Here is a 21,286-nt window from a genome sequence, read left to right as displayed (position 1 = left end):
TCAGCTCAGGACCCGCCCTGCCCCTGGGGTCACAGGCCTGCAGCACAGAAGCGGCCTCACTGCTGGTGGCCCAGCCCTGCCGAGGCACAGGCGGTGCTGACTCCGAGGTGACGGGGCTGCAGGGACCAGCGGGCAGCTGTGGCACCTGTCCCAGGGCCATGGCATCCCTGTGATGGCTCTGCCCATCCTGTTCGTGGGGCCGGGGTGAGGCAGGGAGGGTGCCAGGCGGGTTTAACAGGTGAGGGTAGAACATGCAGAATGGAGCCCACGCGTGCTAGAGAGGTAACTACTGATGGGTAAGCGAGACATGAACTTGGTTTACAAGGCGAGGACAGTCCTCCTTGAGAGGGGGCACGAGGAAGGGCTGTCACGTTTAGATTCAGCAGACCTAGTCTTAAATCGGCACCTTTCTGGGGGCAAGTTCCTTAACCTCCTGCAGCTCCGGTTTCCTCACGACCGGGGGAGCATGAATTCCACGCAGGCTCAGGGGAACATGTATAAAGTCCCTGGCACCCCCTAGACCCTGATGACGTGCATATGTAGTCACCGATGACTCCCCTCAGGGGTCTGTTTTTTCCTCATTGTGATAAAATACACAAAACGTGAAATTTACCATTTTACCGTTTTTAAGTGGCTAGGTCAGTAATATTAAGTCCGTTCAAGTGGTACCATCACCACTGTCCATCTGGAAGGGTCGTCTCTCCATGTGTCTTTCTCTTGACATAAAAACCCAGGTGTTCAGGTCTCTGCCTCCCTTTGGGGAAAAACGTGAGAATGGTTTTCTCGTGGCGGATGCCAAACTGTGGGTGCCTGTTCGCTGCAGAATAATTCCCCGAGGGACTCCTCTGCCCTCCCCTGGGTGTGGCTGGCCCTTCGCTGTCCCAGCACTGAGTCCCCGTGAGGCGTGTGTCCCGGTCTGCTTGGTCAACCTGCCCTTCCCTCGTGCTGGGGTTCGGGGTGGGGACCACAGCATCTGGCCAAAACAAGCCCTGGAGCCGTAGCTGAGGGATGAGGGTGTGTAGTTAATCAGAGCCCCCATCCACACCAGGGGCTTTGTTAGGGCTTTCCAGGGATGGAGCAGGTCTGTATTTTTCTCGAGGGCCCATTTCATTTCATGAGCCCCAGAGCAGAGGGAAGTGAAGGGCAGGCCGGCGAGGAGCCTCTCAGCCAGGAAGGAGCATCCTCGCCGCTCACCACCTCTCTTCTTCCTTTCAGCAACAGCTCCCCAACCCACCCGGTGGAGGCCCTGCCCGTGGGCAGTGACGTAAGTGTCCGCGGCTGGGCGCCGGCTGCCTGTCCCGTGCGCACCGGGCACCCCGTCAAGGCCCGTCCTCTCTGCCCGCAGCACCTGCTTCCCTCGGCCTCCACGCAGGACGCCCAGCAGTGGCTCCACCGCAACAGATTCTCCCAGTTTTGCCGGCTGTTCGCCAGCTTCTCAGGTGAGCGTCTCTGAATGGTGCTCAGACCCCGCGAGCATCTCGGAACGCTCAGCATGTGCGTTTGGCTCCCCAGGGGCCGCGGTCTGTCCTGGTGACCCAGCGCGGTCACTTGTGGTCACTTGTGTGTATTGGCCCTGGGCCGTGGGCTCGTGGGCGGTCCTGCCCCTGAGGTGTCCAGCCGAGCGTGGCTTTGCGGGAGGACCGTCTGGGAGCCTTTTCAAGGTGCCCCTCCCCCGCAGTGTGGGCTCTGCTTCGCCCAGAAGAGGCCCTTAGCCGACAGGCCAGTGCACACTCGGCAAGCCTCCCAGCCTTTTCTTTGCAAACGCTGCTCGTCGTGCTGTCTCCAGCGCCGTGACCCGGGAGATGGTGGTACAGCCACGGGCGAGAAGGGAAAGCAGCTCTTCCTTCTCTAAAGGTTTTTCAAGCCCTTGCTGGTGGTCCCATCAGACAGCAGCCCTGAGCCGGGGGCATTGGGGGACAGGGTAACAGCCATGAACCTTGCTCCCCGGCAGTCGGCCCAGAGTGACAGAGAGTCAAGTGTTGGCCGAAACCAGAAGACTGGCCCTCAAGGACATCTGTGGCAGTGGAAGGGAACCAGCACCCCATCCGTGGTCTTTGAGCTCAGCTTTTCTTTTTTCTTTTTTTTTCTGGCTGTGCCGCACGCCTTGCGGAATCTTAGTTCCCCAACCAGGGATTGAACCCGGGGCCCCCTAACCCTGGACCGCCAGGGAAGTCCCTGAGCTCAGCTTTTCTGAGCATGTTCTTTGTGCTGCGGGTAGACAGTACCAGGGCAGTCAGGCAGGGACCCTGTCCTCGGGCAGCTCTGAGTCAGCGCGGAGGTGTAAACCGCCCATCTCAACACTCCGTGTCCCTTCTGGGATGGGCAGGCTTGGTGGAGGGACCTGGGCCAGCCTGGGCGGGAGGAGGGTGGAGGGGAGCCCCCCCTTAAGCAGGGGGTGGTGTGGGCCGTGCCGAGGAGGTGGCCTTGAGCAAAACCTGGAAAGGCAAGGGCACGAGCCAGGTGGGTGTGGGAGGGTGAGCTTTCCAAGAGGAGGGCAGGCGCAAGGTGGGGCCTGCCAGGTGTGACTACGGAGCGGAGGGCCCCGGTGATGGGGCCGAGCGGGCCGGGCGGCAGGTGAAGTCAGAGAGGCGCCCAGGGGCCCTCTTGGAGAGTGCAAGGAGTTTGGCTTTATTCCCCATGGAAGGGGAGCCAGCGTACCTGCAGTATTGTACCTAAAACTGTATCTTAACTGTGGCAGGGAACGGGGGCGAATGCTGTGGCTGTAGACCACGTGGCTGTTGGGAAGTTTTCCGCAGAAGGCTGAAGGCATCCTCGTGCCTTGCAGAGTCCACCTGGGCACAGGGCTCTAGGGGACTCCTCGGGCCTCGAGGAAGGGACTCGCCTTCATCCACGTACCAGGATGCTCATAGACAGTTACTCATGATCGCCTCAAACTGGGAGCACCCCCAAAGCCCAGCGGCAGAGAGGGCATACAGGAACTGTGCTTTATTCGTGCAGTGAATCCTACCTAAGAGTGGGCACGAATGGTCCACAACTACATGCAGCACGAATGAGCCCTTAGACGGAGCTTGGAGGGAGAGCCAGGCCTAGAAAAGTGCTTAGTGTTCAGTTCCATTCACACAGAGCATGTTCAGTTCCATTCACACAGAGCTTTTCGCTTGCTAAAAGCCAAGCGAAACTCCTCTGCATGTGACAAGTGGGGAGAGCAGCTCCCCAGGGGTGAGGGTGGGGGAGGTGGTGGCCTGTGGGATGGTGGGAATGTCCTGCCTCTTGACCCGGGTGCTGGGTGCACGGGTGCCCGGGCGCGTTCAGAACGGCAGCGTCGGGGAGCCGTGAGCTTTCGTCTCCGGACAAGTGCACACGGGATCACACTGATAAGATACGTCACTGACAGTGATGCCAATAAAAGGTCCAGAGGGAGGGCCAGGCAGCCACAGGCAGTGAGGGCTTCTGAACTTCTGAAAATGCCCGGCGGTTCCTCTGCCTTTGTGAAGCCAGTGGTTGAGCTTCTGACATCTCTGGGGCTGTGATCTCCTCTTGCTGTTTCTCCCTGTGGGATGCCTGTACCCCCTGAGGGTGAGGCTGGCTCGACCCTCCCCCGGGGTCTGCAGGTGCAGCCCTTCCCCCGCATCCCGGGTCACAGGCGGCTCCATGTACCCGCCCAGGTGCTGACCTGCTGAAGATGTCCCGCGATGACCTGGTCCAGATCTGCGGCCCTGCAGATGGGATCCGGCTTTTTAACGCCATCAAAGGCAGGTGGGTGTTGGTGCCCGCTGGGGGCACAGGGTGTGGCTGGGAGGCGCCAGGAGTGGGGTGGCGGCCCCCGCGGGCAAGTGAGATGCCGTGGCTGGCAGCCCACCCTGCCCGGAAAGCCCCCTCCTCCCCTCCCTCCCTCTTCTCTGTTTGACGGGGGCCTTGGCCTCTGAGTCTCAGCCCCTTGGCCGCTTCCTCTGGTTCTTAGATGCTCGCATGGTCCTGGGCTTCGAGCTGCTTCCTGTTGCTTCTGCTGGGGGCGGGGCAGGCGTGGATGGTGAGGTCTAAATGGGCACAATGTGGACAGCGCAGTTTTCCCTCCGGGTTTGAATCCCACATCTGCCTCTTAGGAACTTGGCAACTGGCCCGAACCCTTAACCCCCGTGAGCCTCAGTTTCCTCATCTGTAGAAGGGGAGGGTGGTCCTGGCTTCCTCATAGGTGTGTGAGGATGAAATGAGCTCAGAATGAGCCAGAGAGAGCGCTTGCTCTGACTGTCACCCCGGAAAACCTCCTATGTTGAGACTGGTGCCCCGGGCGGAGCCCCGCTCTGGGCAGGTTGCAGGACCGGGGTCGGGGGTGGGGGGATCGTCCACCCCCTGTCCCCAGCAAGCCTGTGCGAAGCTGTTAAGGTCCTTCCAGATGGGGTTCTGTCCCCAACAGCTCCTCGATGAAAGGCACTCTGTACCCCCGTAGCCTTCTTTCTTTCCCCCTAAGTCCCTCCTACTGCTCTTTCCACCCTGGGTTCTGGAACAACAGAGCTTGGTCCCTCATACCTGCTGTTTATTTCCTTTCCTCCTGCCAGGAACGTGAGGCCAAAGATGACCATTTACGTCTGCCAGGAGCTGGAGCAGAGCCGCGTGCCCCTGCAGCAGAAGCGGGACGGCGGCGGGGACCCCAATCTGTGTGGTGGGTTGTGGGGTGCGCCCCACACCCCTGGCCGGATAGAGGGCGGCAGAGTAACGGGAAGAGACACAAGAAGGAGAGGCAACACGAGTCCATGGCTGAGGACGCCTCTCTGATCCACCTTTCATGCAGGAGGAGTTCTTGTTGTACTTCATCCTGGGGGTGAAATGTTTAGGGCGGGCATCATCTCCCAGCATGGCTGGTCCAGGTGACCGATGTTCCACCTGGGGAAACAGGGCTGGCGAGGAGCTGCGTCCCCTTAATGCCACTCAGCTACTCGTGGTAGAACTGGAAGTTGGGCTTTCTGGCTCCTCGGCTGGTGATGAGTGACAGCTGTATTCCCAGGAGCGTGTCCTCCTGTGTGTTCCCCCAGCTGGATGAGACTTTCCCATTTGGTTCGGTCGCTGCACAGGGGGTTCTCGGAGCGCCTCTGGGGTACATGGCTCTTTGGGGTTGGCAGTTTTCAGCGTCTTGCTTCTGAGCGTTGTGAGTGCCGAGTCTGATGAGCTGCCCGGCCCCACCTGCGGGGTCTGGACTCTGCGTCGTCTGCAGAGAGAGCCCCCTGTACCTCTCTGCAGGCCCCTCCAGATCAGCAAGGATGCCCGAGACCCTGGGCTAAGGGCGTTCCATTTTCTTCCCCTAGCAGGAACTGCTCATGGTTTGCTGTGGGGGAAACTGAGGCACAGCGGCTGCCCCGAGATGCCAGTGCTGTGAGTGGCAGAGCCAGGATCCAAATCTCCGGGCACTGGCCGTTGGCGTCCGGGCCTCAGGACATTTCTGCGAATGTCCGGGTCCTTCCGCCGCGGTCAGTCTGTGAAGGACAGAGCTCGAGTCTCGTGGTTTCCTGCACATGTGGCGAGGGCAGGCGCCCAGCCCACACCCCCAGCCTCAGAGGTGTGGAGAGCGCTGAGGTCTGGCTTCTAGCAGTGGCAGCGTTGGGATTTGAACCTAGGCTGGCCCGCTCGAGGGCCTCTCGTTTCCCCACGCGGCCCCCGATGAGAGGAGTTCTGAGCAGTGGGTGACTGACCGTCCGCTGGCTCTGAGCAGTACTGGTCCCCCCCACATTCCTCCAGGGACAGGAAAGGCCAGAGACAGAAGGTTACAGCCAGAGAGCCGCACTGCAATCCTTCTGGCTCTTTTCTGCCAGCAGTCCAAGAGTAAAATAAGAAAAAGTGGAACTGGCTCTGAAAAGTTGGGGGGAAAAGTTCAATGAGAATTCTGTTATAAAAAGGAATCTTACGACAGAGGCCTGGGATTCTTTCCCGGCGTTAGTTTGGGAAGGAAGGTTACACAGCGACCGCGTTCTCTGAACAGGGTCTGGGTGCGGGTCCTCCTATTTGAAATCTGGGGAAGGCGAGTCTCTTGTGTGGCTGGAACCCCATGGCCTCTGCCACCCCTTCAAAGGGAGCCGCCGTGTGCGCGTGCGTGTGCGTGCGTGTGTGTGTGTGTGTGTGTGTGTGTGTGTGTGTGTGTGTGCGCGCGCACGTGCTTTTAGCATATCAGGCCGCCGATCGGATTTGTTGAACCAAGGGTTCCTTCCTTAGTTGAGCAAGGAGTTTCAGCACCTCTTGTTTCATCCAGCTGTGTTTTACTTTTTAAGGGACTTGAAGTTCCTGGGCATTGCTTCATCCCCCGCAGTTCACCCACGGGGTTTGCTCCTCCCCGACTGCTTTGGGTTTTTGCTTCCAGCCTCAGGGTCCCTGTTGTCTCAACTGTCTGGTGATATTCCTGGTGCCCCCCCCACCCCGCCCTTTGGGGTCACAGCGCTCCAGCTGACTATTGTTTGTGCCGTGGAGAAGGGTAAGGACAGACCCTTTCTCTTCTGCCGTCAGGTAGCAATTATCTTACGTCTCACTCTTGGCCACAGGGAGCCGTCCAGTAACCCCTTTAACCAGTGGAAGGGAAGGAATGCAGACACAGGATTTTCTCCTCCGTAGCAGGCCACACCTCAGAATCACCAGAAGCTTCTAAGAAATGCAGATTTCGGCAATTCCCCGGCAGTCCAGGGGTTAGGACACTCGGGGGCTTTCACTGCCATGGCCCCGGGTTCAATCCCCGGTCAGGGAACTAAGATCCCGTAAGCTGTGGGGCGCGGGCCCCCCCAAAATTTTTTTAAATGCAGACTTCAGCCAGCTGTTCCCCCTCCAGCCTCCACCCCTAGATGGGCGTCCTTGGTCCAGGGTGGATGCAGGGATTCTCCATTTTACACAAGTCCCCCAAGAGAGAATGAAACTGGAATACAGAACGGAGCCTGGAATCTTGTCAGCTGGCGCTGGGCCGAGAGGGAGCCTTGCGGCTTCCAGATGCGTCCCCAGTACAGCCAGAAACCGCGAGTCCGTCTGGGGGTGGACATTCTTACAAGCACGTTACTGGTTTGGGGGGTCGGGGAGGGTAGGCGGGCTCCTTTGAAGGCAGCCACTTGTCCTATAGAAGGCCCTGTCCACCGCCCTGCAGTGTACCACGCCATCTTCCTGGAGGAGCTGACCACCTTGGAGCTGATCGAGAAGATCGCCAACCTGTACAGCATCTCCCCGCAGCACATCCATCGGGTGTACCGGCAGGGCCCCACCGGCATCCACGTGGTGGTCAGCAACGAGGTGAGCACTGCAGCCCCGCCGGCCCGAGGCGCTGGGCCCAGGGCTACGGGCGGGAGCCATGGACCCACATCCGAAATGCGCCCTGCGGGGCTTGGGGGTGACTTTAGGCTGAAGATGGCAAACCGGGTTCATCTGCCTATGGCCTGCTCTCAGCTGCAGGGGCTGCCCGGGGAGCTGGGAGAGAGGGGTCTGAGGCCACGACCACGGGCTCTGAATAGCTGTCGCCTCTCTATCTGGAACCCCGCCCTCGGCCAGGTGCCCTGCTCGCATCCCTGCCTTGGGGCGCTTACAGTCAGGGCTGTGAGGACTCAGACGCAGGTGCTCACCCAGGGCAGGGGCGGGGGCTGGGAGGGGGCAGGCCCAGGAGAGGTGACATGGGCTGGGTTGATGATGGAGAGGCCTGGGCTCTCGGGGAACAGAGGCGTCCTCTGCTGAATGGTGAAGGTGCCACAGCCTTCCAGGGTCTGTCTCTGGCCACACAGGCCTCTGCAGGGCATAAGCGGCCCCTGACAGAGGACACAGATACAGAACACGGCCCCCAGGCGACCGTGCGCTCGAGTGATCAGATCCCACTGCTGGCTCCTGAGGGAGTTATTAAACGGGCTTGATGACATGTTTCAGGCGTTCCTGCCTGTTGTAGAACAGAAGCTTTTAAGCTTGTCTTATCCTGGACCCCTTCTCTTAATAACAGTAATAATAATAGTAATGAGCGCTAGCGTTCCATCAGCGCTTACTGTGTCCCGGCGACTGTTCTAAGTGACTCATTTAATCCTGGCAGCCTCCCTGTGAGGCAGGTGCTGTCATGAGCCCATTTCACAGATAGGAAACAGGCACAGAGAGGCTACGTAATGGCCCCAGGGTGCATAGCTCCTAAGAGGTTGGGCTGTGGTGGGAAGGCTGGTGGCCCGGCAGCAGAGCCTGAGCGTCGAGCCCACAGACTCTCCAACCACCCCTGAAATGAGGCGTTTACACAGAACTGTCCTGATAGGAGCAGAGGTGGAACCCTGAGCCCCCAGCCCAGCCCCCAGCAGACCCTCCACCCACCCTGGGAACTCTGCAAGCCTCAGCAGAAAGATGATGGAGGGGACGGTACAGGAAGGGGGGCTGGGAAAGCAGGGAAGTTGTGGGCTTCGGAATTGGACCCATGTCCCCACCTGGACTGGCTCCTCGTAGCCGGGTGACCTTGGGCAAATCTACTTAATGACTTTGAGCCTCAGTTTCCATGTCTGCAGAATGGGGATAATTCTATCCATCAAGCAGGCTGTAGTAAGGATAAAATAGAAAACAGTGTCAGGTACCGGCAGATGCTAAATTAGCCAGGCACTTGTTTTGGGAAACAAGTGATGGAGAGATCCTTAAATTTGACAGCGTATAACATGTAAGGCTTTGAATGGTCTGTATATTTCATAAATCATCATCATCAGGAGCAATCCTGTTGTCACTTGTCATCATAATTGCCCAAGCCCCCCCTACGTGGGAGTCCTCCGTTTCATAGGAGTTTCATCCTGGGGGTGGGCAAGGTGGTGTTTTCCTTCCTTTTTAAAAAAATATTTATTTATTTATTTTATTTTTTGGCCGCGCCGTGTGTTAGTTGTGGCACTCGGGATCGCTGACGCGTGCGGGATCTTTCCTTGCGGCGCGTGGGCTTCTCTAGTTGTGGCATGCGGGTTTGCTCTCTCCAGCTGTGGCGTGCGGGGTGAGTTGCCCTGAGGCGTGTGGGATCTGAGTTCCCTGACCAGGGATCGAACCTGCGTCCCCTGCACTGGAAGGTGGATTCCTTACCACTGGACCACCAGGGAAGTCCCTTCTGTCCTTTTTAATTAAAAAGTAATTCACAATTCGTAGAAGTCAGGCAATATAAGCAGAAGGCAAGTGTGAAAGGCCCTTATCTTCCCCACTCTCTTTTCCTAGCGGAGTTACCTTAGGTTGGATGTAATTCTGCCAGCTAACTTTTTGTGCGTGTGCCCATTGCATGCCTGAGTGTGCGTAGGTGTGGGTTTTTAAAAACACACAGCCAGGATCCATTTGAACAAAGGGCCATTGATCTGCAACTTGCTATTGTTGTCACCAGTTCAGAATTCCTTCCACATCGTTACAATCGAGTGTACGGTGGCTGCTTTTTGGCCCCCGTTTCACAGATAAAGCACATGTAGCCCAGAGTTGCTGGCCTGAGCAGGTCCTGTAGAATAGCCGGGACGCGTGAAACGCCCTGAGCATCAGGCAGTAGTGACGACATGGAAAACTCGTCAGTTTGCATCTCACAAATGCATTTCTGCGCCGTGAAGACAAAAGCCAAGAATGCTCAGAACCCTTGCAATTTCACAGGTCCCTGAAGGGGTTCCTTCCCCCAGCTTGCCCTGTGCCCCCCCCCAGAGCAGGCAGTTAAGCCAGTGAAGCAGAGAACAGAACTCAAACGCCACCTCCGCTAAGTAGGTGATTCTTATTCCCCTGAAGTCTCCTTGCCTCTTAACCCCGAATCAGTTGGAAACCTTTGGTTCTTAACTGCCCGGAGCACTGGAGGTGGCCTGGCCAGCCGTGCAGCCGGCCCCTGGGGTGCAAGGGCACTTCATTAAACAAGGCGGTTACTGATTAAGCCCGTGTGGGCCCTGCTTCAGGTTTGGCATGCCCCAGCAGTGGGGTTGCCAAGAGTCCCCGAGGGAGCAGGCCGGCAGCATAGCGTCAATGTACTTCATGCATCATTAGGGCCTGGGGGAGGGGCAGGGGTCGACAGGTGGGCGGATTTGCAGGATCTGGGGCAGTCGTGGGGGGGGAGGGGGCAGTAAAATGTGGGTTGTGCTTTTCATCTGGAAAGGGGTTTTGCTGTCCCATTGGCCAGTATGTGTGTTGTGGGTATGTTTAGGTAGATGTGTACATTTTTCATATTGTTTAAAGGTGTCCTGTGAAATGCAGCGTACATATTTAGAATAGAGGAAGCTCATTTGTAGAGTTTAAAGAATAACTAAAGTCCTCCATGCCTGCACTCAGGTTAGTGCGGTGTTTGTTAGAACCCCCTTTGTGGGCTAATTTCACGTTCCCCTCCAGTGCTGGTTTGAATTTTATAGTGATCATTCCCTGGTTCTTCTTCAATGCATTCTTTAATTTCACCTATTTTTAAACTTTATAGAAGGGGGATAGGAGTGCCTTCCTCAGGGACTTACGGTTTGTGATTCATGCATGTTGAGGGGCACTGGAGGTCACCGGCCCTGTCGAGCAGCCGGGTGTGATCAGGTCCTAGTTTGTTCCCGCTGCTTCTACTGCTGGGTGACGTGAGGGCTGTTTCTAGTTTTCACTCGTAGAGACAGCGCTGCTCTCAGCATCCTTAGGTGTGTTTTGTGTGTGTACATGCAGGAGCTTACCTAGGGCACCTGCCTGCAGGAGAGATGTGTGAGGTCGTCTGTGCTGCGTCCTGTGAACAGTTGTAGAAAGCAGTCATTTGGATGAATGACCCCCCCGCCCCAGAAGAGGATGCCCATTCCCATTGCTCTGCATCCTGGTTATATATATATTTTTATCATCGAAACAGCCTCATTTTACAGACAGCGCCTGGAGACAGGAAGTTGCCTTATCTAAGGTCACCGGGCTGTTAATCAAAACGAGAGCTCCAGAGAGGGGGCTGGTGAGTAATCATAAGCTTCCTGCCCCGCATTTGTAGACGCAGGGAGTGGACTTCTGTTTATAGTTGGTCCTCAAAGGACTCTGATATGCAGAGCCTACTAATCACAAGGTTTCGTTAAAGCATTGTTTTCTTAACTGAAAGATGGTTTAGTTACAATGTCGTGTTAGTTTCAGGTGTACAGCAAAGTGATTCAGTATATGTGTATATACATATATGTATTCTTTTTTTAGATTCGTTTCCCTCATAGGTTGTTACAAGATACTGAATATAGTTCCCCGTGTAGAGCACTTTAGTTTTTTTATCTGGTGCTGTTTTACACACACCCGCTCCCGTAACGTGTCCTTATAGGGATTGGAAAACCCAGTCACTAGGAAAAAAGCAAAACGAAAGCAAATCAGGAACAGTTTAGTCTTGTATTAAACGTTTACATCTTCATTCCCTTCCAGGCTTCTTTCCGTCCTTTACATTCAGTTTTTGTTACTCGAAACTGTAATTGCTTTGTCCATCTACTCTGTGTCACGTTCTCTCCATGAGGGCTAAGCGTAAGCGTGTTCCTGCACTTGCGTAAACGCGGCGCCTGTCATTTCTGATGCTGCGAGCAGCTGGGCTCCGTGTCACTGAGGCTTTTCAGTCTCTGAACTCGTTGTTGAAGGGACATGGTCTCTCTTTTGCCTTTCAGATGGTGCAGAATTTCCAAGATGAATCCTGTTTCATCCTCAGTACCTTAAAAGGTAAAGCCCCCGCCTCCCCGCCTTTTCTTGTTTAATTAAAGGATGTTGGCTGCACTCCCCCCGGGTTAACGGAGTATCGGGGAGGGCAGGCTGGTGAGTGGGGCCTGCATGGGGTGGGCCCTCGAGAGAGTGTTACCTGGGAACATCCTCTGGGAAAAAGAAACACACACTTCCCGGGAAGCCTAGCCTCGGAAACGTGAGAAGTGGTGCGGCTGGCGCCAAGGTCACTTTGAAAGGGAAATCCTGGCCAGGCAGTATGTGCTTCACGAACCCGGTGCCAACGAGAAGTACCGTAAGTCCTCTACATACGAACCTTCAAGTTGCAAACTTCCAAAGATGCGAACGTGTGTTCACGTGTCCAGTCACGTAAGTTAGTTCACGTGTCTGGCGTACATTGTCACGTGCACGCATCCTCTACAAGTGGTTGTGCTTTTGTGTACTTTACTGTACAGTGTCGTATAGAACACAGTAGTACAGTATCTTTATTTTGAGCCCAGGATGTCCGGAAGCAAGTGTAGAAACAGTACTATATAGCTGATTGTGTTAGTTGGGCACCTAGGCTAACTTTCTTGGACGTACGAACAAATTGGACTTACGAACGTGCTCTCGGAATGGAACTCGTTCGAGTGTAGGGGACTTACAGTAAGACCCGTTTGAATGTTTCTAAAGTGTGGGTCTCTGGGAGGAGTGGGCATGGAATACAGCAGCTGAGTCTGCAGGCCGTATGGATCGGGGACCCGGGGCTGGGTGGTACCAGGGGGACACGGCAGACCCACCTGAGGAAGGGGTCTGAGAAGGAACTCACATGCCAGGAAAGGTGGGAGACCAGCTGTGACCCCCTGTAGGGCTGGGGCAGGTGAGTGTGTGGGGTTAGGTGGGAATGAAAGCCCCCTGACCGGGCCATAGACCCTGGACCGTGGCCCTGGACCCTCCCCCCTGTTCTCTGGATCTAGCTGCCGACTGCCTTCAGAGGCCTGGGGGCCGCCACGCCCAAAGCCTCCTCGCACATAGGCCCTTCAGGCCTAGGGCCTCAGGCTGTGGTGGAAAAGCCCGCTGTCAAAAAGAAACTCAACCAGGCAGCCGTGAAGGTGTACGTTGAGATTTCTGCTTTCGTCAGCTTGCTTTTTTCTGCACAGTCTCATTTGGGTGGCCTCTGCCAGTGTCCACGGCAGGGTGTCTGCTGGTACCCTAATCCCATGGCCCCCAGGTGCCACAGCGCCCTGCCTTTCTTCCTGTAAAGCGCCACGTTTATCTCTTGCAGCCGAGAGCAATGACGGCTACCACGTCATCCTGAAATGTGGCCTCTGAACAGAGACGAGCAGGCAGCCACCTCCTACCCTCAGCCCCACGGACCCCCTTGGATGTAGAAATCGCACCCCGGGAAGCTGCGGCAAGGAGGGACCTGGCCCAGCCTGTGAAAGCCACAGACCAACCCCTAGCCGAGACCCTCGGAGGCCATGTCTCTGGCGGGCAGAAAGCCTGCCCCTCCCCCTAGCCCCAGCTTGGGCGCGGTTCCTTGTTTTTCTTCCCAGCCCTGCCATTCTGAAGAGGCCGACGGTGGGGCATCTCCTCTGATGCTCCCCTAGTTGGAGGCTAGCTCACCGGGTACCTGGGTGCCACCTGTACTGGTCCCTGCCTTCACCCTCTTCTCTGGTAACTGGCTCAGTGATGGGGCTGCTGACGAAATGGGGGTTTGCGACGGTTCTCCTGTCTTCGTGTCGGTTTCCCGTCTCCGTGACCCTGCTGAGCATCCGTCTGTCCTGTTACTGGGTGGATCGATGGGAGTTGGGTTTGTTCTGTGCCTCCTGCTTCTTTCACGTTTACCTTGATTCTAAGGGTCTGCTGCTGCTCGGAGCCCAGAGGTGGGCTCGCATCTCTTCACTGCCGGGCTAGACACGCCACGGGGCCACACAGACCTAGTTCTAAGGCCCTTGGGAGGGACAGGGGGAGGCTAGAAAGACTAATTTTAGGCACATTCTCATGAATATAAAAGGGAAGAGAACCAGATGATTCCTCTTGAGCTCCTTCGGTATAATTTTATTTCCTAAGCAACCATGGGTAAAGGAGGACTAGGAAATGAACATTCCATTGTAGGATCACATGACCTTGACTGTCCCGACACCAGGCCCTCTTGAATGGACTCAGCAAATGCCATGTAGAGAAGACCTCCAAACTTGCCAGGCTTCCTAGAGACATGGCATCCTCTGGGAGGGCTCCCCTTTAAATGTTTCTCTTTTTTCATTTGCAGAGGGTGTGTTTGGGGCATTTCGCCTGCACTGGAATGGTTGGATCACCTTTCTTAGTGGCCTAACTTGGGGGAAATATGAATATCAGTAACCAGTAGACTCAGCAATTAGTCTTTATCTGTTTCCTGGGACCCACTGATCTGTACTGGCCCCAGGCTTCAACTCTTTGCTCATGTAAGTTCAACTTACAAAGCACGGGGAGCGCTGTGACCAACTGAGTAGGACTTGACAGCTTTTAAAGTGGAGCTTTGGGTGAATATAGAGATGACCAGAACGGGTAGACCTTGCTTTACAGATGGAGAAACCAAAGCCCAGAGGGGCGAAGCCACCTGCCTGATATCACATAGTGATAGGGTAATGACATAAATCTGTCATCTACACCAGGACACTTCTGAGAGGGAAAGGGGCTCTAGCAGTAACTGCGTGGGGACAACGGGTGTGGTGTCCTGTGGTGTAAGGACAAGCTTCTGGTTCCCCCTCCTTTTTGGGGGTTGGGGGAGAGGAGCACATAACAGCTTTACTGAGATGATTCACATACTGTACAATTTACCCGTTGATAGTGTACAGTTCTATGATTCTTTAGTCAGTTCACAGAACCACCACATCAATTTGAGAACATTTTCGTCATCCCTAAAAGAAACCCTGTACCCTTGGCAAGTCCTCTCCTAGTTTCCTTACAATTCCTCTACTCCTAGGCAACCACAAATCTTCTTTCTATATGAGTTGACCTTTCTGGACATTTCACGTATGTGGAATCATACAATATGTGATCTTTTGTGACTAGCTGTTTTTTCATTTAACATAGTGTTTTCTAGGGTCATCCATATTGAACATATATCAGTACTGCCGTCCTTTATATAGCTTAATAATATTTCATTCTCTGGCTATACCACATTTGTTTATCCATCCATCATTTGATGGCTATTTGAGTTGTTTCTACCTTGGAGCTATTATGAATCATGCTGCTATGAACATATTTGTACACGGTTTGGCGTACACCTGTGTTTTCTTTTAGGAATATACACATGAGTAGAATTGCTGGGTCGTAGAGTAAGTCTGTGTTGAATAACTTTTTGAGGAACTGCCAGACTGTTTTCCAAAGCAGCTGCGTCATTTTACATTCCCATCAGCAGTGTATGAGGCTTCCAGTTTCTCTACATACTGATCAACACTTGCTACTCTCTGTCATTTTGATTATAGCATCCCAGTGGGTGTGACGTGGTGTCTCATCGTGGTTTCGATTTGCATTTCCCTGATGGCTAATGATGTTGAGCGTTTCATCATGTGCTTACTGGCCATTCATACGTCTTCTTTGGAGAAATGTCTATTCACCTCCTTCGCCTATTTTCAGTTGGCTTATTTGTCTTTTTATTATTGAGCTGTATGAGTTCTTTGTATATTCTAGATGCAGGTCCTTCATCAGATATATGAGGTGTCAGAATGTTCTCCACTTCTGTGGGTTGCCTTCACTTTCATTATAAGAAAGTGAACTTTCTTAACTTTTACCTCTTAAGGGCAAAAGTTTTTAATTTTGATGACGTCTAAGACACCTATTTTTTCTCTTGTTGCTTATACTTTCAGTGTCCTATATAAGAAACTATCACCTAACCCAGGGTCAAGAAGATTTATGCTTATGTTTTCTTCTAAGAATTTTGATAGTTTTAGCTCTCCAATAGTCTTTGATTAATTTTGAGTTAATTTTTATATATGGTGTGAGGCAGGGGTCCAACTTCATTCTTTTGCACGTAGATATCCAGCTGTCCCAGCACCAGTTGTTCAAAAGACTATTGGAATCCCCATAGAATTGCCTTCATACCATTGCTAACGGCACCTGATTCTTACTGGATCTTTTTTTCTGCGACATGGGGCTGTCATTAGGAAGCTCACCTTTTTTTTTTTTTTAAACTCAGCCCACGTTTGGCTCCCCCATTTTTACACCTGGCTTTCTATTCTCTTCTTGCTGTCTCCCCCCTTTCCCTGTCTCAACAGTACTGGGTCACGTCACTCTCTGATGTTCTGCAACCTTTCTGGGTGTGTAGCTCTACACGTCAGTTCTAGGGCATCAAGACCAGTCATTTCCTTTTTTGAGGAGACAGAGTCACACAGAAGTGGAATAACTTGCTCAGGGTCCCCCAGATCCAGGACTAGACTGTTGATCTTGTGACTGCCGGCCTTTCAAGGTGTCTGCCGTTCACTAGACCCAAGAGATGCCACTACCCAGACCCAAGTGATGGCAGGCTGAAATCTTAATTCTAAAAATGTGGTAGGCTACTCTTTTTCTTTCTTCATTCCAGATGAGGGTCTAATCAAGATCTGGTACCTTAAGTTTGCTGTAGGTAGAGTCTTCTGTTCTCTGGAATGCACTTACAGAGAAGCAGAAAATAATAAATACAAAAAAAGAACACACGTAGTCATTTGGTACCAAAATGTTTTCACCGCCCAAATCAGCAGCTCGTCCCTTCCACACGGGTCAGCTGAGCTAGCTGTAGGTTTTTGGGTTTTGTTTCTGTTTTGTACATTTTATTAAAGTACAGAAAAGTTGTAGCACTTCCCACCCCTGTCCACTGTCTTTCTTGTGAGCTCCAAGTCCAGAGCCTGGGCCTGCTGGACAGGCGGCCCCTCCCAGAACTGTCCCCTCTGCCCCCACGTATTCTAGGCTGTAGCTCCTCGGCAGCAACACGTTTTAAAAGGGATCCGCAGAGGGACAAAAGATGAACCGTGCGCTTGGGCCGCTGTCTCGGGTCACCTGAAGCTGAGTGCTTTATTCTCAGGCCATCACATTTCTTTGCTGGGCAGGTGTCTGTTTGCAAGGCTGTGATGAACCTTCTCCTGGTTACCAACTTGCACCTTTATAATAAAGACACGGGCTTTTGAATGGGGGAAGGGCCGATGGGCCTTTGGAAAGAGCAGGATGGGGGAGGGAGGTCGAAATCTTGGTTTGGGGTCCTAAGCGAAGGTCAGATGTTGCCCTGGTGACCTTCTGCCCGAGGGCCTCTTGGGAAGAGCTGTGAGCCTAGAGGGGCCTTTCCTGGGAGCACAGTGGAGCTGCCTGAACAGTGTGTCACCAGTTTCCAAGTCCAGAGTGGCGTCAGGGGCGGGCTGAGTAAGTTAAGGTCTGAAAATCATTAATGAGTTGACGAGGAGAATGGAAAAAAAGCCTCTTTTGCTGCTGTCATGGGGCAAAAGAAGGCAGCCCCCAGGCTCTCAGAGAAGATGGAAAAGCAGGTGACCAAGAGCCAGGGGTCCTGGGTCCCCAGCCCCTCACTTGGCTTCTGCCTCTCTGGTATTGCCTCCTCTCTGGGAGGCCTCTGGGGTCGTGGCTGACTCAGTCCTCCGTGAGTCTGAGGGGCAGCAAGGCTTTCCGTCTTTCCCACCATCAGAGTCTTACTGTGGGCAGGTGGCGTGCGTGTGTGTATTTCCTGGTGGTACTTGGCACCTCAGATGCTCCCGCTTGGGCTGGTGCACCTCAAGGTTTGCACACGTTTCAGCGTGAGGCAAGGCATCTTAGCTGTGTCTTTAAGAATCCAGCCTAGCTCACAACCGGGTTGACTTGACTCCATCAGCGCTCTTAAGAGTGGCCGCCAGCTGTTCCCTGCAGCCTGAGGCTGGATTCCATTGGCTGGCTCTGTGCCTACATTATAGATGCATGTGTGCGTGCGTGCGTGCATGCGTGCATGTGTGCATGTGTGTGTTTATGGGTGCACGTGGACCCCTTTCCCTGCCCCTGTATCTGCCATGAGCACAGCCCTGAGCATCCTCCGCTTACCTAGATGCGGTGATTACAGCTGCTCTCTTTAGATCTTATGTGATCCTCCTGGTTTAGACTCCGTTGACGAAGATGGTTAGGGCACAGTTGCCCTCATCGAGGGGAGACGCCTGCCCTAAGTCCCGCTCATCTGGGGAGGGGAGCAGTGCTGGCAGCTGTCATCTGACCAGGACCCCAAAGGAGTCCGTGGAGTTGGTCTTCCTTGAAGCTGCCTCAGGTACCCTCTGTCCGCTAGGGCTGTGTATCCTGTGCGTGACATCATCAGTCAGGCTGGCCAATAGGAAATGTTTGTACACTCTGTCTGGTCACCTCCCAGCCCTCTCCCCTCTGTCCTGTGGGGACAGGGCAGTGAGGCACTGGGCAGCCGCGCCCTCCTGTCCCCCGGCCTCCTTCCCAGCGGCATCCTGAGAGCCGCTTGCAGCCTCCGCCCAGCTCTCCAGAGCTCCCTGCAAAGGCTTCTCCTGGGCTTTCTCCGTCCTTCTGCTCCCTTGGGGAACAGCTGAGTTCTGAGGGGCGCCCCCCCCTTGTCATGTAGGGGCCCTTCTAGCGGCAGTGTCCCCAAGAAGTAGCTCTGAGAGGTGGCTTTGCTGTTCTATGCGGGGCAGCTGGTGGGGTGAGGTGGGGAACGGCGGGCACTGCTTAGTCTGCGGCTCAGCCGCTCTGCCCTCCCGGCCGCCAAACCAGCGCCCTCCGAAGAGGGAGTGTGTCAGCCTGTCCTGTGCCCTTCATCCTGGGGAGCCCTGAGGGTGGTCTCCAGGGAGCTAGCAGGGACCAGGGAAGCCTTTTATCATGGAAGGTTCGCAATCCTTTCTCAAAGGCAGAAGAATATAGTTAACCCTGGTACCCGTCACCCAGCCTCTGCAGTGGTCACCCTACACCCCCTCGTCAGGAGCTGAATGCAGCTCCCTGCTGGGTTTCACGGTCTCTTTGATGACAGTGAACACTGAACCCAATGAAGTGAAAGGCATCCTGTACCCCTCCCCTGTTCCATTCCCATTAGTATACCTGTATTACCAAAAAATGTACTCAAAGATTATATTTTGAATTTCATCATCAAAAACGTTATGGAAACTTGTTTTCTCTTATACTGATATAATACCGATTTACCTCCTCTTAGCCTTTAAAGCCCAAAATAGGTCCCATCCAGCCCTTTGCAGAAAAACTGCCCACTGCTGAGTTAGACCTCTGTTACTCTTCCCCCTGGATTATGTTGAAGAACATCCTAGAAAATAAGGACTTTTAAAAATAGTAAAAAAAAAAAGTATTTTGTTCGGAGCTTTGAAGCAGGAGAGCCATTCAGCTGAGCAGTCTTTGAACCCCTGCTGCCTGTTGGGCATGCGGCCCCCTCCCCCCCGCCAGCTCTGCCCCAGCCGCTCAGGAACCAGAGCCCTTTGCTCTTGCCCCTTCCCTCCTGCTGTCCAGTTCCTGGAGACCTGCTGGACCCGTGGATCCCCAGGGCAGGGTGCTGGGGGTTGGTGTCCCGAGGGCCAGGTGCGGGGAGGGACCTCTACTGGCCCCGAGCCACGGTGGGTGGCGGCCTGCTGACTTACGTCACTGGGACTTTCCTGTCCTGGGAGGTGCAGCCTGACCTTCCCCTCCATGGTGCCTTGAGGACCTCGCAGCTCCTTGAGGTCCCGCAGATCCCTCCGCACGTGTCTGCTGCTCTTCCTCTGTTGAGGGCCCCACCTGTGGCAGCCTCAGCTTGCTGGTGCTCGCCGGGCCTGATTCCCAGCTCTGCCCCCGGAGGAGCCAGCCCCCAGGCAGCCTCACGTGGTGAATCCCTCATGCTGAGGTCCAGCCGGGATGTGACCACCTCCCTGTGGCTTGGCCATCCTTTCTGGGCCCCCCGGCTCCTTCGCTCCCTGTGCAGATGGCCGGAGCCTGCGGCCGATCCTCTGTTAATACCAGCCACTGATGCTGGCTGGCCTCGCCTGGGTCACACATTGTGCTCTGTGCTTTGCCGTTGTCTCACTGGAGCCTCCCCACGGCTCTGAGGCCCCCGAAGCCTGGTTTCCAGGTGAGGAAATCAAGACTGAGAAATCAGACAGGGGCCCAGGGTCCTTCGACTACTGGTGGGCTGAGCCGGGGTCTGGATCCCACATCCAGACACGCACGCTCTCGCCCCAGACACGCAGGTGGAGGGAGCCCTTTCGTCCTTAGCACTCACTTTTGTGCCGACATGATCCCTGGGCTCCACGCCCTGGGTGGGGACAGCAGAGAAGGGCATTGTTTTGTGTGCCTCCCGCCAGCCCTCCCCTTGCTGGGCAAAATCTTGCTTACTGTGTTCGCCAATGTTCCTGTATTGAAAGTGATTTCTTTCTTAAAATGCCACTTCCTCACCTTTCTCCAGATTGGGTGACTCTTCTCTAACGGTGGCGGGTGTCTTGATTGGGGTGGTGTGGCTCTGGGATGGGTCAGGTGGGTGTGACGGCAGCGGGATGGGTCATGGCGTGGGTGGGGGGAGTGGGCATTGAAGCAGAAGTTGTCACACTGCCACGTTTTGTACCCGAAATAAAGCATATTTTGCACTTGTTACTGTACCATTGTGCAGACGAGAGATCTGTTTGGGGTTCTGTGCTTGGGTCAGAAAGCAAATAAAACTCATTTGTAAGAAACCTCTGTGACTCAGGCCTCTGGCCTTTTAATTTTTTTTTTCATTTGTATTGATAAAATGCACATAACAGGAAATTTACCATCTTCAGCATTTTCAAGTGTAGGATCCAGCGACAAGTACATTCACACTGTTGTGCAACCATCACTACCGTCCATCTCCAGAAACTTTCCGTCTTCCCCAACTGAAACCCTGTCCCATTAAACAGCAGCTCCGCCCCCTCCCCCTCCCCCCAGCCCTGGCACCTACCCTTCTGCTTTCTGTCTCTACGAAGGTGACTCCTCTGGGGACCTCATGTAAGTGGGATCTTGCAGTCTGTGTCCTCTCGTGACTGGCTGATTTCAATCAGCATCATGTCCTCAAGGTTCATCCACGTTGTACCCTGTGTCAGAATTTCCTTCCTTTTTTTACCCGCCGTGCCACGAGGCTTGTGGGATCCCCAACCAGGGATTGAACCCGCGCCCTCAGCGGTGAAAGCGCCGAGTCCTAACTCCTGGACCGCAAGGGAATTGCCAAGAATTTCCTTTTTTAAGGCTGCATAGTATTCCTCTGTCTGTACACACTACATGCTGTGTATGCAGCCCTCTATCCGTGGACACTTGGGTTGCTTCCACCTCTGGGCTATTGTGCATAACGCAGCCGTGACCATGGGTGTGCAAATATCTGTCGGGGTCTCTGCCTTCACTTCTGGATACACACCCACCCGGAGGTGGAGTTGCTGGATCTTAGGGTCCATTCCCACCGGTGGTGCACAAGGGCTCGAATTTCTCCACATCCTTACCAACACTCACTTTCTCTCTTTTTCCTTCTTTCTTTCTTTTCTTTTTTGGCTAGTACCATCCTCATAGGAGGCCTGGGGTCTTTGAAGCTTGATCAGTGGGTGGGCTGTTTTGAGCCCTGCTGGGGGCACATCTGCAGTGGCCACCACCCTTGTCACTGCCTAGCTCAAGGCCAACATGTGACCTTGCACAGCCTGGCACAAGGCCTGGCAGGACCGGGCTCCCAGGGACAGGAGGGAGCAGCTGGGGTGAGGGTCCCGGGGCGGGGGACAGCTTGATGTTTTCCAAGATCCAAAGGAGAGTGACGCCATGGGGGGCTTGC

At 54.5% G+C, this 21,286-nt stretch overlaps 1 protein-coding gene across 6 annotated transcripts in view; it reads left to right on the top strand.

Annotated features, from left to right (window-relative positions):
* TFCP2L1 (transcription factor CP2 like 1) overlaps nt 1-16,360 on the top strand; it is a 62,010-nt gene extending 45,650 nt beyond the window's left edge. For 3 of the 6 annotated variants that reach the window (XM_073807801.1, XM_073807797.1, XM_073807796.1), the window contains 7 exons: nt 1,216-1,439; nt 3,627-3,717; nt 4,518-4,621; nt 7,073-7,215; nt 10,739-10,831; nt 11,511-11,562; nt 12,824-16,360. In XM_073807801.1, coding sequence (XP_073663902.1) covers nt 1,216-1,439; nt 3,627-3,717; nt 4,518-4,621; nt 7,073-7,215; nt 10,739-10,831; nt 11,511-11,562; nt 12,824-12,870 — 754 coding nt within the window. In that variant the 3' untranslated portion in view covers nt 12,871-16,360. The remainder of the gene's footprint in view (nt 1-1,215; nt 1,440-3,626; nt 3,718-4,517; nt 4,622-7,072; nt 7,216-10,738; nt 10,832-11,510; nt 11,563-12,823) is intronic. The other 3 variants (XM_073807798.1, XM_073807802.1, XM_073807799.1) reach the window with 3 other exon arrangements.
* Nucleotides 16,361-21,286: the final 4,926 nt, after the last annotated feature.

The sequence above is a fragment of the Tursiops truncatus genome, chromosome 7 (assembly GCF_011762595.2).
Source record: "Tursiops truncatus isolate mTurTru1 chromosome 7, mTurTru1.mat.Y, whole genome shotgun sequence".
Classification (NCBI taxonomy): Eukaryota; Metazoa; Chordata; class Mammalia; order Artiodactyla; family Delphinidae; genus Tursiops; species Tursiops truncatus.
Note: the sequence above shows the minus strand (reverse complement) of the source record. Positions and strands in the feature narration are given on the sequence as shown.